The 17,873-nt window shown below is 40.7% G+C and overlaps 1 long non-coding RNA gene and 1 gene segment (V, D, J or C); both read right to left on the reverse strand.

Annotated features, from left to right (window-relative positions):
- Positions 1-3,690: 3,690 nt before the first annotated feature.
- On the reverse strand, positions 3,691-4,937 carry LOC112855688 (uncharacterized). The gene is made up of 2 exons (XR_015251880.1): positions 4,698-4,937; positions 3,691-4,510 (listed from the first exon to the last, which is right to left on the reverse strand). It is a non-coding gene; the product is annotated as an uncharacterized LOC112855688 (long non-coding RNA).
- An 11,860-nt stretch (positions 4,938-16,797) lies between these two features.
- On the reverse strand, positions 16,798-17,301 carry LOC112855686 (T cell receptor alpha variable 9-2-like). The segment is given in 2 exon segments: positions 16,798-17,132; positions 17,256-17,301. Coding segments are annotated over 2 exon segments (381 nt in total).
- Between the last annotated feature and the right edge of the window lie 572 nt (positions 17,302-17,873).

The following is a 17,873-nucleotide window of genomic DNA, read 5'->3' on the forward strand; positions in this document are numbered from 1 at the left end:
CTCTCTCCCATTCTAACCTCTTTTTTTTTTCCTTCCCCTCCCCCATGGGTTTCTGTTAAGTTTCTCAGGATCCACATAAGAGTGAAAACATATGGTATCTGTCTTTCTCTGTATGGCTTATTTCACTTAGCATCACACTCTCCAGTTCCATCCATGTTGCTACAAAGGGCCATATTTCGTTCTTTCTCATTGCCACGTAGTACTCCATTGTGTCTATAAACCACAATTTCTTTATCCATTCATCAGTTGATGGACATTTAGGCTCTTTCCATATTTTGGCTATTGTTGAGAGTGCTGCTATAAACATTGGGGTACAAGTGCCCCTATGCATCAGTACTCCTGTATCCCTTGGGTAAATTCCTAGCAGTGCTATTGCTGGGTCATAGGGTAGGTCTATTTTTAATTTTCTGAGGAACCTCCACACTGTTTTCCAGAGTGGCTGCACCAATTTGCATTCCCACCAACAGTGCAAGAGGGTTCCCGTTTCTCCACATCCTCTCCAGCATCTATAGTCTCCTGATTTGTTCATTTTGACCACTCTGACTGGCGTGAGGTGATATCTGAGTGTGGTTTTGATTTGTATTTCCCTGATGAGGAGCGACATTGAGCATCTTTTCATGTGCCTGTTGGCCATCCGGATGTCTTCTTTAGAGAAGTGTCTATTCATGTTTTCTGCCCATTTCTTCACTGGGTTATTTGTTTTTCGGGTGTGGAGTTTGGTGGGCTCTTTATAGATTTTGGATACTAGCCCTTTGTCCGATATGTCATTTGCAAATATCTTTTCCCATTCCGTTGGTTGCCTTTTAGTTTTGTTGGTTGTTTCCTTTGCTGTGCAGAAGCTTTTTATCTTCATAAGGTCCCAGTAATTCATTTTTGCTTTTAATTCCCTTGCCTTTGGGGATGTGTCAAGTAAGAGATTGCTACAGCTGAGGTCAGAGAGGTCTTTTCCTGCTCTCTCCTCCAGGGTTTTGATGGTTTCCTGTCTCACATTCAGGTCCTTTATCCATTTTGAGTTTATTTTTGTGAATGGTGTGAGAAAGTGGTCTAGTTTCAACCTTCTGCATGTTGCTGTCCAGTTCTCCCAGCACCATTTGTTAAAGAGACTCTCTTTTTTCCATTGGATACTCTTTCCTGCTTTGTCAAAGATTAGTTGGCCATACGTTTGTGGGTCTAGTTCTGGGGTTTCTATTCTATTCCATTGGTCTATGTGTCTGTTTTTGTGCCAATACCATGCTGTCTTGATGATGACAGCTTTGTAGTAGAGGCTAAAGTCTGGGATTGTGATGCCTCCTGCTTTGGTCTTCTTCCTCAAAATTGCTTTGGCTATTCGGGGCCTTTTGTGGTTCCATATGAATTTTAGGATTGCTTGTTCTAGTTTCGAGAAGAATGCTGGTGCAATTTTGATTGGGATTGCATTGAATGTGTAGATAGCTTTGGGTAGTATTGACATTTTGACAATATTTATTCTTCCAATCCATGAGCAGGGAATGTCTTTCCATTTCTTTATATCTTCTTCAATTACCTTCATAAGCTTTCTATAGTTTTCAGCATACAGATCTTTTACATCTTTGGTTAGATTTATTCCTAGGTATTTTATGCTTCTTGGTGCAATTGTGAATGGGATCAGTTTCTTTATTTGTCTTTCTGTTGCTTCATTGTTAGTGTATAAGAATGCAACTGATTTCTGTACATTGATTTTGTATCCTGCAACTTTGCTGAATTCATGTATCAGTTCTAGCAGACTTTTGGTGGAGTCTATCGGATTTTCCATGTATAGTATCATGTCATCTGCAAAAAGCGAAAGCTTGACTTCATCTTTGCCAATTTTGATGCCTTTGATTTCCTTCTGTTGTCTGATTGCTGATGCTAGAACTTCCAACACTATGTTAAACAATAGCGGTGAGAGTGGGTATCCCTGTCGTGTTCCTGATCTCAGGGAAAAAGCTCTCAGTTTTTCCCCATTGAGGATGATGTTAGCTGGGAAACCACAATCTTTTTACTGTCTCCACAGTTTTGCCTTTTCCAGAATGTCATGTAGTTGGAATCATAACATATGTAGCCTTTTCAGATTGGCTTCTTTCACTTACTAAAATGCATATAAGTTTCCCCTATCTCTTCATGGCTTGATAGCTCTGAATTATATTTTTATAATTTTTAGCACTGAACATATTCCATTGGTTGGATATACCACCATTTATCTACCCATTTGCCTATTCAAAGACGTGATGCTACTTCCAAATTTTGGCCATTATGGATAAAACCGCTATAAAACACCTGTATACAAGTTAGTGTGTGGACATAAGTTTTCAAACTCTTTGGTTAGATACTCAGGAAGGCCATTGCTGGGTCATATGGTAAGAGTATGTTTAGTTGTGTGAGAAATTGCCAAACTGTTTTATTGAAATGGCCATGTATACACTTCCATTTTGTAGTAATTTACCAACCAAATTTACTATACCCTTTTATTTTTTTTTTATTTTTTTATTTTTTTATTTATTTTTTTTAATTTTTTTTTTCAACGTTTATTTTTGGGACAGAGAGAGACAGAGCATGAACAGGGGAGGGGCAGAGAGAGAGGGAGACACAGAATCGGAAACAGGCTCCAGGCTCTGAGCCATCAGCCCAGAGCCCGACGCGGGGCTCGAACTCACGGACCATGAGATCTTGACCTGGCTGAAGTCGGACACTTAACCGACTGCGCCACCCAGGCGCCCCTACTATACCCTTTTACAACATGTCAAAGCCACAGGTAGTCCAAAGCACGCACAGGCGCAACAGGTGGTCCCGCCCACTGCCCAGCTCACACACAACCTGCTGTGACTGAGAACCTGAGCCTGCATGTGTTCGCACGCTATGTCCTGCTGCCCGTGGACCTCCTCTGCTCATGCATATGTTCTACCCTCTAACAGGACTTCACTTACAAAACACCAGTACAAAGATAAAATTATTTTAATTTCAAGACAGTGATGGCAGAGCATTAAAACAAGGCCAGGGCTCCTTCTGAGAGTCAAAGTGCTGTGGAATTGCACAGGTCACATGCTCTAGAAGCTGGCTCTGCACCCAGTTTCTGGGAGTCTGTCCATTTATGTCCACCATAATTGTCAAGGCTTCCTAGCAACGCCCTTTCATCAACATAAAAAACAGTGCAAGCTGGAATTCAGTTTGTGTTTTAATTATTCCACATGCAAGTTTGAACTTTGAGTTTGGAGTCAGAAGTCTTTGTCTCTGCCTACAACAGAGAAGAGTTTCTTTTAGAGTAGTTCGGGAATATTTATACTTCATTTCCCTAATGGCGAATGATGCTACAAAATCATGAGTAATATATTCACTCAAAACACAAGGAAAAGCAATGGATTTCAATGGAACAGAAGGAAAATTTCCATGAGCTCTTCCATCCAAGGTGCTATTTAGAAATGACAAATGGGTACTTTTGTCAGTGATATATATAAACACATTCTAAAAACTGATCATTAGAAATCCTTTTGTGATTCTGAAGACTCTTCTACATCAGGTAGCTAGCAGATAAGCTCTCATGTCACCTCAGATGCTCTAATTTAGGAATAATATGACCTCAACCGAGTCACTTTTGCTTTAAAATCCTCACCTTATTCGTGCATAAAATAAAAGTACTTATTACAGGGCATTATCTTACCAAAATAGAAAATAATTGTAATAAGTTAAGTAGAGTGGTTGAACTTCAATAAAAATTGTTTTATTATATTTGTATTTCCAGGAGTGTAAAAGCCGAATACAAACTTTAAAAAACATTACACACGTTCTGTTTTATTTTCTTTGAAAAAAAAAAAAACCATGTGCAGTTAACTGAAAAATTTAGTCATCTCTTAGTCATATGGTCATGGTTGATGACCATATATGTTTTCAAGCCTTTTCCCTCTGAGTAATTTACATATAATTTATATGCTAGCTGCCAGGAGATATGTTTCAACTGGGCATTGGATATTGGCATCTCCGTCAACTACTCCAATGGTTCCATGGTAGAGCTTTTTACCTGGAAAGGGCTTTCTGGGAAGAAAAAGGGCAAGAAAAGCAAAAGTGAAATGACAGCCCTGATGGGTTACTTTTAGGAGAGAAAAAAGTACTGTAACATAAGTATGAAAATGTGCAAAAACTCCTGTGTGGGCAAATAAGTGCCTGCCCCATGAAGAGCTGGGGCCACGAGCCCAGCTGCAGTTTGGGGACAGGCTGCAGAGCAGCAGGGAGCACTGTGCCTCCACCGCACACAGATAGGTGGCTGAGTCTTCCTGCTGGGAGGCCCTGATGTGCAGGCTGCTGTGCCGGTCCTTCGTGTTCACCGTGCAGTTCAACCTCCCATCCTGCTTCATCCCTGAAGTGATGTAAAAAAGCCGGGTGAGGCTGCCGCCCCCGTGGTTCTGTCGGAACCACTGCACGCTGTTCACCGAGCTGGAAAAATTGCACCTCAGGGTAGAGCTGGCTCCCTCCTGGAGGCTCAGGGCTGCAGGTGTCTGCTCCACGTCCATCCCTCTCACCCCTGCTTGGAAAGACAAAACCAAACACAAAAGAAGTCACTGCAGAGCCACTGAGGCAGTTTTCAAACCCATAAAGTATTCCCGGGAACACCCGCTGAGGGTGTAGACCCTGCAGGAGCTCTGTGCCAGCTCCCCCTCCACTGCGGGCTGTGAACCTCCCCAGCCCCCGTCTGGGACGCCCCCACTCACAGCAAACCTGCACCCACAGAAGCCCCAGCAGGGCTCCCCGCTGTCTCTTCATGACTCCTTGTCTGGTCGCTGATGTGCCTTCACCCCTACTCTGAAGAGTGTAGAGTCTTGGGTCAGAGAAGTTGTGTTGTCAACAGTCACCACGTCCCTCCAGAATCACTGAGCACCAATCACACCTGAACCCTGTCAGTCCGGGAACTGAAACTCCACCCACAGCGGCCCAAGAGACTGCAGAGCAATCTATCCAAAACTGTGCTTGCCAACGGTGCAGGGAGGTAGGGACGATATTTCCAATATGTGAAGTTATAAGAGTTTTTTTTTCCCCTGAAAATACTTTTTGTAAGAAATTTGTGGGTTAGAGGAAAGTGGATAATATTTCTGTATAAGTCAGTGTCTCAATGGGTTACACAGAACCTTGAAAAAATCACAGGGAAGAGTAACCCATCACCCAAATTGCATGGTTTGATAGACAATGTGAGAATTCAATTATATAAAAATACTAATAAAGGGAAATTATATGATAGCGTGTATTGTGGAAGTAAATATAATTTCTTGAAATCAAGAGAGTTCTAGAAACCACGATGGACAGTCACCATCTGCAGAAAATGATTCCAAGCAGAATTTAGTTGGTGAATAATAAGATGTTTGTATAATGTCCACTCTGATTTAATATACACCTCTCCGCCTCTCTTGTGCAACCCCTGGACACCCTGCTCACCCACACAGCTGATTTTTGCTGGTCTACATGCTACTGGTCAAAGTAAATATTGTAGCCTCCCTTTTCTTCCATTTTTCTTCCTTATTTTTTTCTCTTCTCTTCATTCTCATTGCTTCCACTCTGAGCAGAGATAAATGAAAAGGTAGGCTGTCTGGGGTATTGAAATAATTTCTAGGTCAGTGGGTTTGTGTGATTTTATTGATAACCATGGAAAACAGGTAATAGGATGTTTTCCATTGAGCTTCCACAGTCACAATGCCCAGAAATATTCTTATCCTGGTACTTGTGCTCAGAGAGTCATCCTCACAGGGTATTTATGGAGATATGGGTTCCACCTTTTTGAAGTTTATGTGGAATGGCAGAACTGGAAACCTGAGATGAATTTTAGGCAAACAATGTCCCCCTTCCCCCCCCCACCTTTGCTATTTATAATTTGACTGGGTCACATGACTTCTGTTCTCTCTTCAACTGTTCAACTCTTGGACCATCACAAAGTCTTTGTTTCTTACAAAGCCTAGAGTGCCCCCTAGAGGACTGAAACAATCAGCAAAGACCACTTTATACCAAGCAACTCAGCAGGCACAGAGCCCCCCCAGCCCCATTCATTCCATGCTTCCTGATGAAGGAAATGCAGATGGCCAAAATAGAAGGTAACTGCTCAGATTGAATGGGGATTAAAAATGAACCAAATCCCACATGTAAAATGGAATTTCATGGAAATTGATATCAGAAAATATTTTGATAAATCTCAACCTGTGCTGTTTACTTGATTTCTTTAACTTAGTTCAAAATAAATCTACAGGGGCATCTGGATGGCTCAGTTGGTTAACTGCTGGGCTCTTGGTTTCAGCTCAGGTCATGATCTCATGGTTTGTGGGTTTGAGCCCCACCTCGGGCTCTGTGCTGACAGCACAGAGCCTGCTGGGGATTCTCTTTCTCCCTCTGTCTCTGCCACTCCCCTGTCCATGCACTCTCTTGCTCTCTCTCTCTCAAAATAAATAAATAAACTTTAAAAAATTTTTAAATAAACCCATAGAAGAGAGGGGCCAAGATGGCAGAGCAGCATGGAACTTCTCAGCTTTTCTTGTCCCTGAAATGTAGCTAGATCAGCACCAAACCATATTGCACACCTAGAAAATTGATCTGAGGATTAACACAACAATCTGCATAACTTGAGCCACAGAACTTGGCAAGTACACAGTACAGACAGGTAAACTTGGAGAGACAGAAGCCACAGAGGGTAGGGAACTGTTTTTGCAGAGAGAGGACAGAGAAAGTGGGGAGAGTACAGGAAAAGCACTCCCCCTGAAGCAGCTGGAGAGAAAGAAAAAGAGTGGAAACACCCAAAGTGACTGAACAAGAAAGGAAGAAAGGAGAAAGGAGATGGTTTCAATACCAATAGGACTCTATAAACAGGGGAGAGCAGTGTCAGAAAGTCCATAGCTCAATACCTGGTGGTACTCTGGTGGGAAAAGTGAATCCCCTGGAGCAGGCAGCAAGGTCCAAGGGATCCATTGGCCACACAGGGAGTAGAAGTTCCCCTGCTTGGAGGACATTTGGTAGAGGCTATAGGACCTCCCCACAGGCAAAGGTCCCATCGGACACCAGAGAACAGCCATGTTTCTTGATATTGGAACCAAAGTGCCAGGGTGTGGTGAAACCTGGCACCGGCTGTGTGTTGTGCTTTCCCATAATCTCTGAACCTCTACTCCTGTGTGATCACATGAACTTTTTTCTGGGGCAAACATGCACCCAGCCACAATCTCTGAACCTCTGCAACAGTGCAACCACACAAACATTCCCAAGGCAAAGCCAGCAACCAGCCATTGCTCCTGGAAACCCTCCCCCAGAGGGTCAGAGCAGGTCCAAGCTGCAGGGCTCTCAGAAATGAGGGGAATGTAAACACAGCCCCATATGAGATATAATTCAGGAGAGAGGTGCAACCTGGTAGACTGCTGGCTTGGACATGAACAGTGTAGAAGAAGGAAGTGGATGGAAGCCAGAGACAAAGGAAGGGTACTTGATTGATGGTCGGTGAGAGCAGAGTTCCAGTGCCATAGACTGGAAGATGGGTGACACCATTTCCACCTCTCCCACGCATGTGCATATATGCGCATGCGAGCCACAGCAATCCACCCCAGTAAGCTAAGCACCACCACCTAGTGGAGAACCCAGCCATTACGTTAACCCCATCCAACCACACCAACCAAGCTCAAGCCCTAGAGAACCACCATAAATCTATCCACAGGCTTAGTGTATGGACTATAAAGTGCTTCATAGTTAGACTTCTAGGGAAACTGGATGTTATTCGGATTTCATTCTGTTCATTGGTCCATCTATTTGGGGTTTTTTGTTTTGTTTTTTGCTTTTGTTTTTTTGCTTTTTCTTGGATACAGAAAGAGAAAGAATTTATTCTTATTTTCTGCTTTTTAAAGCAATTTGTATAACTTTTTTATTATATTTTTTAATTTTTTGTATATATATATATATACACACACACACACACACATACATATACCACACACATATACAATGGAATACTACTTGGCAATGAGAAAGAATGAAATTATGCCATTTGCAGCAATGTGGATGGAAATGGAAGGTATTGTGCTGAATGAAATAAATCAGTCAGAGAAAGACACATATCATATGTTTTCACTCATATGTGGATCTTGAGAAACTTAACAGAAGACCTTGGGGGGAGGGAAGGGGAAAAAATATTTACAAACAGAGAGGGAGGGAGGCAAACCATAAAAGACTCTTAAATACAGAGAACAAACAGGGTTGATGGGGGTTTGAGGGAGAGGGGAAAATGGGTGATGGGCACTGAGGAGGGCACCTATTGGGATGAGCACTGGGTGTTATATATAAGCAATGAACCACGAGAATCTAGCCCCAAAAACAAGAGCACACTTTACACACTATATGTTAGCCAATTTGACAATAAAATATATTTTAAAAATTTGTTTAACTTTTTTACTATGTTTTTTATTTTGTAAATTTTTTATTCTATTTTGCTTTCTTCATTTCATTTTATTGTATTGTATTGTATTGTATACATCTTTAAGTTTTTTTAATTTTTCTTATTTTTTCTTTTCTTTTCCTTTTTTCTCCATTATATCAAGCTTCTTTCAATAGCCAGACCAAAACATACCTAGGATCTGGTTTCCTTTTGTTTGATTTTTTTGTGTTGTTTTTAATTTTTTAATTTTAATTTTTTATTTTATTAATTCTTTGTCTTTCTCCAAAATGACAAAATGAAGGAATTCACTCCAAAAGAAAGAACAGAAAGAAATGACAACCAGTGACTTAATAACACAGATATCACCAAGATGTCTGAACTAGAATTTAGAATCATGATAATAAGAATACTAGCTGGGGTTGAAAAAAGCATAGAATCCCTTTCTGCAGAGATAAAAGGAGTACAATCTAGTCAAGACAAAATTAAAAATGCTATAACGGAGATGCAATTTCAAATGGATGACACCATGGCAAAGAAGGATAAGGCAGGGCAGCAAATCTGCAATACAGAAGACAAAATTATGGAGAATAAATGAAGGAAAAAAAAAAAGAGGGAAACTAAGGCAAAAAAGCATGATATATAAGAATTAGAGAACTCAGTGACTCATTACAAAGTAATAACATCCGAATCATAGGAGATCCAGAAGATGAAGAGAGAGAAAAAGGGGTAGAAGGGTTTTGTGAGCCAATCATAGCAGAAAACTTTCCTAACCTAGGGAAAGACACAGGCATCAAAATCCAGGAAGCAGAGAGAAATCCCAGTAGATTCAACAAAACTGACCACCAATAAGGCATATCATGGTCAAATTCACAAAATACAAAGACAAGGAAAGAATTATGAAAGCAGCAAGGGAAAAAAAAGTCCTTAACATACAAGGGAAGACAGATCAGGTTCACAGCAGACCTATCCACAGAGACTTAGCAGGCCAGAAAGGAGTGGCAGGATATAGTCAATGTGTTGAATCAGAAAAATATGCAGCCAAGGATTCTTTTTTTTTTCTTTTTTAATTTTAATGTTTATTTTTGAGAGAGAGAGAAAGAATGTGAGTGGGCAAGGGGCAGAGAGAGAGGGAGACACAGAATCTGAAGCAGTCTCCAAGTTTGAGCTGTCAGCACAGAGCCTTACACAGGGCTCAAACTCATGAACCGTGAGATCATGACCTAAGCCGAAGTCAGGCACTTAACCAACTGAGCCACCAATGTGTCCCTACAGCCAAGAATTCTTTATCCAGCAAGGCAGTCATTCAAAATAGGAGAGACAAACAGTTTCCCAGACAAACAAAAATTAAAGGAGTTTGTGACCACTAAACCAGCCCTGCAAGAAATTTTGAGGGGGACTCTCTGAGGGGAGAAAACATGAAAAATAAATAAATAAATACCAAAAACAACAAAGACTAGAAAGGAATAGAGAACACCACCAGAAACTCCAACTCTACAGGCAACACAGTGGCAATAAATTCATATCATTTAGTACTCACTCTAAATGTCAATGGACTAAATGCCCCAATCAGAAGACATAGGATAATATAATGGATAAGAAAACAAGATCCATCTATATGCTGTTTACAAGAGGCCCATTTTAGACCCAAAGATACCTTCAGATTGGAAGTAAGGGGATGGAGAACCATCTATCATGCTAATGGTCACCAAAAGGAAGCCAGAGTAGTCATACTTACATCAGATGCCCTAGATATTAAAATAAGGACTGTAACAGATGAAGAACGGTATTATATCACAATTAAGGGGTCTATCCACCAAGAAGATCTAACAATTGTAAACATATGCCCCTAATGTGTAACACTCAAATATATAAATCAATTAATCACAAACATAAAGAAACTCATTGATAATATTACCATAATAGTAGGGACTTCAACATCCCACTTAGAGCAATGGACAGATCATCTAAGCAGAAAATCAACAAGGAAACAATGGCTTTGAATGACATACTAGACCAGATGGACCTAACAGACATATTCAGTACATTTCACCCTAAAGCAACAGAATACACATTCTTCTCAATTGCACAAGGAACATTCTCCAGAATAGATCACATGCTGGGACACAAATTAGCCCTCAACAAGTACAAAAAAGATCAAGATCATACCGTGCATATTTTCAGAGCACAATGCTATGAAACTCGTAATCAACAACAAGAAAAAAATTTGGAAAGACAACAAATACTTGGAGATGAAAGAACATCCTACTAAAGAATGAACAGGTTAACCAAGAAGTTAAAGAGGAAATTAAAAAGTACGTGGAACCTAATGAAAATGATAATACCACAGGGGAGCCTGGTTGGCTTAGTTGGTTAAGTGTCTGGCTTTGGCTCAGGTCATGATCTCACAGCTTGAGATCACAGCTTGTGACTTTGAGCCCCATCAGTCTCTGTTCTGACAGCTCAGAGCCTGGAACCTGCTTCAGATTCTGTGTCTCCCTTTCTCTCAGCCCCTCTCCTGCTTACACTCTGTCTTTCTCTCTCTCTCTCAAAAATAAAACACTAAAAATTTTTTAAAAAAAGAAAAAAATAACTAAAACTGCTATACTTGCTGCTCTATATATACTGCTCAAGCTTGCTCTCTCTCTCTCTCTCTCTCTCTCTCTCCCTCAAAAATAAATAAACATTAAAAAAATTTTTAAATAAATAAAAAAAGAAAATGATAAGACCACAGCCACAAACCTCTGGGATACAGCAAAGGCAGTTATAAGAGGGACATATATAGTAATCCAGGCCTTTCTAAAGAAGGAAGAAAGGTCTCAGAAACACAACCTAACCTTACATCTTAAGGGGTTGGAAAAAGAACAGCAAATAAACCCCAAACCAGCAGAAGACGGGAAATAATAAAGATTAGAGCAGATATCAATGATATCAAAATTACAAAAAACAGTAGGACAGATCCAGGAGTTTGTTCTTTGAAAGAATTAACAAAATTGATAAACCTGTAGCCAGTTTATTCGAAAAGAAAAAAGAAAGGACCCAAATAAATAAAATCAAGAATGAAAGAGGAGAGATCACAACCAATGCCACAGAAATACAAACAATAATAAGAGAATATTATGAGCAATTATATGCCAATAAAATGGGCAATCTGGAAGAAATGGATGAATTCCTAGAAACATATAAACTACCAAAACTGAAACAGGAAGAAATAGAGAATTTGAACAGACCCATAACCAATAAAGACATTGAATTAGTAATCAAAAATATCCCCCCCCCCCAAAAAAAACAAGAGTCCAGGGCCAGATGGCTTTCCAAGGGAATTCTACCAAACATTTAAGGAAGAGTTAACACCTATTCTTTAAGCTGCTCCAAAAAATGGAAATGGAAGAAGAACTTCCAAACTCTTTCTATGAAGCCAGCATTATCTTGAATCCAAAACCAGAGACCCCACTAAAATGGAGAACTATAGAACAATTTCCCTGATGAACATGGATGCAAAAATTCTCAACAAGATACTAGCCATCCATATCCAACAATACATTAAAAGAATCATTCACGACAATCAAGTGGGGTTTATACCTGGGATGCAGGGCTTGTTCAATATCCTCAAACAATTAACGTGATTCATCACACCAGTAAAAGAAAGGACAAGAACCACATGATCCTCTCAATAGATGAAGAGAAAGCATTTGACAAAATAGAGCATCTTTTTTTTTTTTTTAAATTTTTTTTTTTTCAACGTTTATTTATTTTTGGGACAGAGAGAGACAGAGCATGAACGGGGGAGGGGCAGAGAGAGAGGGAGACACAGAATCGGAAACAGGCTCCAGGCTCTGAGCCATCAGCCCAGAGCCCGACGTGGGACTCGAACTCACGGACCGCGAGATCGTGACCTGGCTGAAGTCGGACGCTTAACCGACTGCGCCACCCAGGCGCCCCTAGAGCATCTTTCTTGATCAAAAACCCTCAAGAAAATAGGGATAGAAGGATCGTACCTCAAGATCATAAAAGCCATATACAAAAGACCCACCACTAATATCATCTTCAATGGGGACAAACTGAGAACCTTTCCCCTTAAGGTCAGGAACATGACAGGGATGTCCACTCTAACCACTATTATTCAACATAGTATTGGAAATCCTAACCTCAGCAATCAGACGAAACAGAGAAAGAAAGGGCATCCAAATCAGCCAGGAGGAAGTCAAACATTCACTCTTCTCAGATGACATGATACTCTATCTGGAAAACCCAAAAGATTTCACTAAAAAACTGCTAGAACTGATCCATGAATTCAGCAAAGTTACAGGATATAAAATCAATGCACAGAAATCAGTTGCATTCTCCTATACACCAATAATGAAGCAGCAGGAAGAGAAATCAAGGAATTGATCCTGTTTACAACTGCACCAAAAACCATAAAAAAAAACAACACAGGAATAAACTTAACCAAAGTTGTGAAAAATCTATACACTGAAAACAATAGAAAGCTTATGAAAGAAATTGAAGAAGACACAAAAAAAGTGGGAAAAAAATCCAAATCCATGCGCATGGACTGGAAGAAGAAATATTGTTAAAATGTCGATACCACCCAAAGCAATCTACATATTCAATGGAATCCCTATCACAATAACACCAGCGTCTTTCACAGAACTAGAACAAATGATGCTAAAATTTGTGTGGAACCAGTAAAGACCTCAAATAGCCAAAGCAATCCTGAAAAAGAAAACCAAAGCTGGATGCATCACAATTCTGGAAGATGGTAGAAACATCAGTGGTTGTCAGGATTAGAAGGGGGACAGGAAGAATTTTTGTAAGTAAAAGAAAGCTGAACTGATAAGCAAAAATAAAAAACTTTAATAATACACAGGATTTGGATTGGGTGTATTTGGGTGGGAATTTTTCATATGCTCTTTTCCTCAGAAATCAACTTCCAATTTTCTGCTGGTTTAGAAAGTGATCATTGCTTGTTATAAAGGGCCGTGGAGTGCATGGCTATTCTATTACCTAGGAATTTTCTCACTCCATCCACTTATTTACCTTCCCTACGTGCCAATAACTTCAATACACGTATACATACACATGCGTGTGTATGCAAACACACACATATACCAACGTAGGCAACATCCTCCTCCTCAGTTATTCAAAATATTCAAAAATATGTGGGGTTTCTTTTCCCTCAGCCTTTCCAGAGGGCACAGCACACACAGGTATTTGTACACCAGATGTCGTTTTCTTCTTTATCGAATCTTTCATGAAAGTTTGCGTTTCTCCATATACTGCTCATTCTCTACAATTTGTTGGCCTCACTGTCTGCTGATAGCTTCTTTTCTGTTTCTATTTGGGTTTGTGGGTTTCTGCTCTGTAGGACGTTTTTCCTATCATTTGAATAGAGTTTTAGAGAAATCAAGAGATAACTTTGTATTTTTTATCTACCATTGTTTTTTCTAACGATTATATTTTTTTTAAAAAAAATTTTTTTTCAACGTTTTTTATTTATTTTTGGAACAGAGAGAGACAAAGCATGAACGGGGGAGGGGCAGAGAGAGAGGGAGACACAGAATCGGAAACAGGCTCCAGGCTCCGAGCCATCAGCCCAGAGCCTGACGCGGGGCTCGAACTCACAGACCGCGAGATCGTGACCTGGCTGAAGCCGGACGCTTAACCGACTGCGCCACCCAGGCGCCCCCTAACGATTATATTTTTAGGTAATCTCTACATCCAACATAGGGCTTGAACTGATAACCCCAAGATCAAGAGTCACATGCTCTACCACCTGCACCAACCACGCACCCTTAGTCTACCATGTTTATCCAAATGTCTGAGAAAAATACTTAGTATATAACCTTTTGAATTACTTAAAGTATCTTTTAGCATACATTGATATTTATAGAAGTTGAAAATATAGTAAAACCTTGGATTTCAAACACCTTGTTCTGCAGGTGTTTGGAAGATGAGCAAACATTTCTAATAAATTTTAACTTGATAAATGAGTGATGTCTTGCAATATGAGTAGTACCTGATGCTGAACATCACATGATCACAATTGAGCCAATGGTTCTCTCTCTCTTTCGCTGTGGAATTGTGGGTGATGGTCTCCCATGCTCAGATGCTCAGCCTCAGGCTGTGGTGTTCGGCAGAAATCAGTGATTTTTCAGAATGTTGGAAGGTGCCCACAACTGGCACTTGGATGTTTTTTGTCATTTCAAAGCACCTATGGACAGTGTATGGACACTCTTGCTTTTCCATACAAGAGTGAGCTTAGGAATGCTGTGCTTCATTCTAGGTCAGGCTGCCTGCAGATATAGACCCTTTCCTCTGCTGCCTTATTGCCAGTTACATTAAATACAGTATGTGACAAGAGTTTATTAACACTGTACTGTAGTCAACATCCATGCGAGTGTATACAGTAGCCCCCATGCAGAAAAAGGTTGAAAGGAAAGGTGGTAAGAAGAAGGAGATGATTACAGTGGAAGTTGAGAAAGAAGTCATGGAGAAGTACCAATAAGGTATGCGAGTGGCCAAAATTCCAAGGTTTTATGAGAAGTCTACATCTGCATCTCCTCTATAGAGGAGGAGGAGGAGGAAAAGGTGGAGGAATCCCTCACTTCAAATGACATTAGGGAGATGTGTAAAATGTGGAAATAGTGCAAAATTTTGTAGACAATCACCACCTGAATAACGCTGTAGCAGTGCGAGCAATGAATCCTTTTAACAACAATGCAATGTCACATTTCTGCAAAATCCTCAAAAGGAGGCAAAAGCAAGTGTCATTGGATAGGTTCCTTGTTAAAGTTGCAAGAAAAAAAGATTCCATTGAGCCAATAGATAGCAATGATTCCATTAGTGATAGTGAAAGTCATCCTACATACTAACTTTCCTCTCTCTTATCTCCCTCACACCGGTCACAAAGGTTTTCAAAGGGAAGTGCAAGGTTAATCTGTTTATTTTTCCTTATGATTAGTATGTTCTTTTTATTTTGTATTATATTACAGTACTGTAATCATTTTTAAATGAATATTTTTGGGTTGTAGAATGAATCATCTAAGTTTCCATGATTTCTTATGGGGAAATTTCCTTTCATATACAAGTGCTTTAGATTACAAGCATGTTTCCAGAGCAACCTATGCTCGCAAACCAAGGTTTGACTGTAAAATTTACATTTTAACCAATTAAATAAAAAAATATTTTTTTTTAATTTTTTAATGTTTATTTATTTTTGAGAGACAGAAAGAGACAGCGTGAGCAGGGGACGGGCAGAGAAAGAGGTGGACACAGAATCTGAAGCAGGCTCCAGGCTCCGAACTGTCAGCACAGAGCCTGACATGGGGCTCGAACTCACAAACCACGAGATCATGACCTGAGCTGAAGCCAGATGTTTAACTGACTAAGCCACCCAGCTGCTCCATAAAAAATTAATTTAAATCACGAATATATAACTAATATATAAGGAAATGTATTAATATTCTGATCATGGCTCACTCATAAAATCAGCTGATAAGGAGAGAATATTTAAAGAAGATTGTAATATTTGCAAAGTCTGGCAGTATATTTGCAGGGCAATGCAGAGTTTGCTTTTTCTATCGTCATTTTCACTATTTCTCCTCATCCCATATCATTTCCAAAACCCATGATTTTTCTCCCTCTGGGAGAGACATCGGAGAAATCTATAGGATTTTCTGCCAGTATGACCTATGTGTCTATATTGTTATAAAAAGTCAGTCCAAGAGCATTTAATCTCACCATATTGCCTGAGCACTGAAAACCATCTCACTCGAGTTCTTACTGTTCCAAAGCCAACTGATCTACTTAACTGGCCTGGACATGAGTCATTTCCTCAATTATGTGTCTGCCCTCTCCCTTCATTTTGGACATCAGCCTGTGTCTACAATCTGATTTACTAGAAAAGAAACTAGGCCACAGGTCCCTTGCCTCTCTTTCATTGTCACTTCCATATGTTCCCCTCCTTTCTTTTCTCTCCTTCTTTCTCTGTTCAAACCTGGTTTTGGGCTGCAGCTCTCCCATCACCTCTCCTGCCCATCCTCTGTCAGGAAGACATGGGACGGACACCACCTTCTCGGGCACACACTGGCTCTCTCCATGTGTCATGAGAGACAGCAATACCCACCGGGGGAGCCTCAGCAGCTTGTGGGGCTGGACTTTCACTGCAGGGTGAGCAAGACACCACTTCAGTGTTATGTGGTTTCACCTTGAAATTACTTAGGTCCTGACTGAGGAACTACTGGAATTTCTCATTGCACTAATGAACAGCTGGGTTTGGGGAATGTTCCTTCTGGTTACCATGCTCTAGCCATTTGTACGACTTGTGTATCAAGCAGACACTGAGTGGCAAACCACCATACACTGTGCTGGAACCAGAGAGGATCAGTCAGAGATGCTCAGCATCTGGGCTCCTGTTCTGCTCAGAGTTTGTGTTCAGCTCCCCCTGCAGTCCCTGTCACTGTGTCACTCAGGACACAGTAGTACACAGCTGAATCTGACGCTTGCACTAATGATTTCACCAAGTGGAAGGATTTGGATTTGCTGTCGTAGGTGGCTTCAAAACCTTTGTGACTTCCCGTCTCCTTGTCCCTCAAGGCTTTCAGGAGGAGCTGTGGACCTTCTCCAGGATACTGGACATACCAGAAAAGATTGGGGTACCCTGTCGCTGAATAAGTACAGTTTATAGTCAGGGACTCCCCTTCGGAGAGGGTCACTGGGCCTTCCATCTGGGTCACTGAGTCTCCGTGGGTTTGTCCTGGGAAAAAAGAAAAGAGACCTGTGTTACCTTGGGCACAAATCTCCTGGATAAAATTATAGTTATAGGTTTTGCTGTCACAATAGATGAAACAATCCAAATACTAAGAGGCATTTTACTTACCAAGCATCAAGAGTACCACAGTCACGAAGCCTGGAGAAGAGTTCATCTCTAGAGTGTCACCTAGCTAATGTGCTTCATTCTTAGCAGGAAGAAGCATTAGAGAGACAGAGCAATGATCAGTGGAAGCCCACATTTCTCAGGAAAGGTGTTTGTGTTAGGAAGCTGCACCCCCTGCTGGACGGGGACTGAAACGGGATGCATGGTGGCCAGAGTCCTCCCAGAGTCAGCAAGATGTCTTTGTCCCTGACTTTATGAGGCACATGGCAGTCTTCAGGTGGCACATGGAAATCTGAACAGCAGCAATCCTGACCTCCCAGGTCTACTTTCTTCTTAGGACACTACCTGATGTGGAAGTTCTTTAACAGAACATCCCAGCGCGTTTCTGTAGCTGAGAGGATAACAGTCTCTAAAGCATTAAATACAGTACTTTATGTTTTCACGTATCCACTGTGGGCCAGCCTATAATCCACTGACCCCCAGAAAAGGGTTGAGGTTGAATATATAGAAAGTTATAAGAAGTCAACTCATTACTGAGTGCTTCTGTGTTTTTCAGCATTGTAACCCAATATTTAGAATGCCCACTGTCCTTTTTTAAGCACTCACTAAATAATCTTAAAC

The sequence above is a fragment of the Puma concolor genome, chromosome B3 (genome assembly GCF_028749965.1).
Source record: "Puma concolor isolate L17-30 chromosome B3, mPumCon1.1.hap2, whole genome shotgun sequence".
In the NCBI taxonomy this organism is placed as follows: Eukaryota; Metazoa; Chordata; class Mammalia; order Carnivora; family Felidae; genus Puma; species Puma concolor.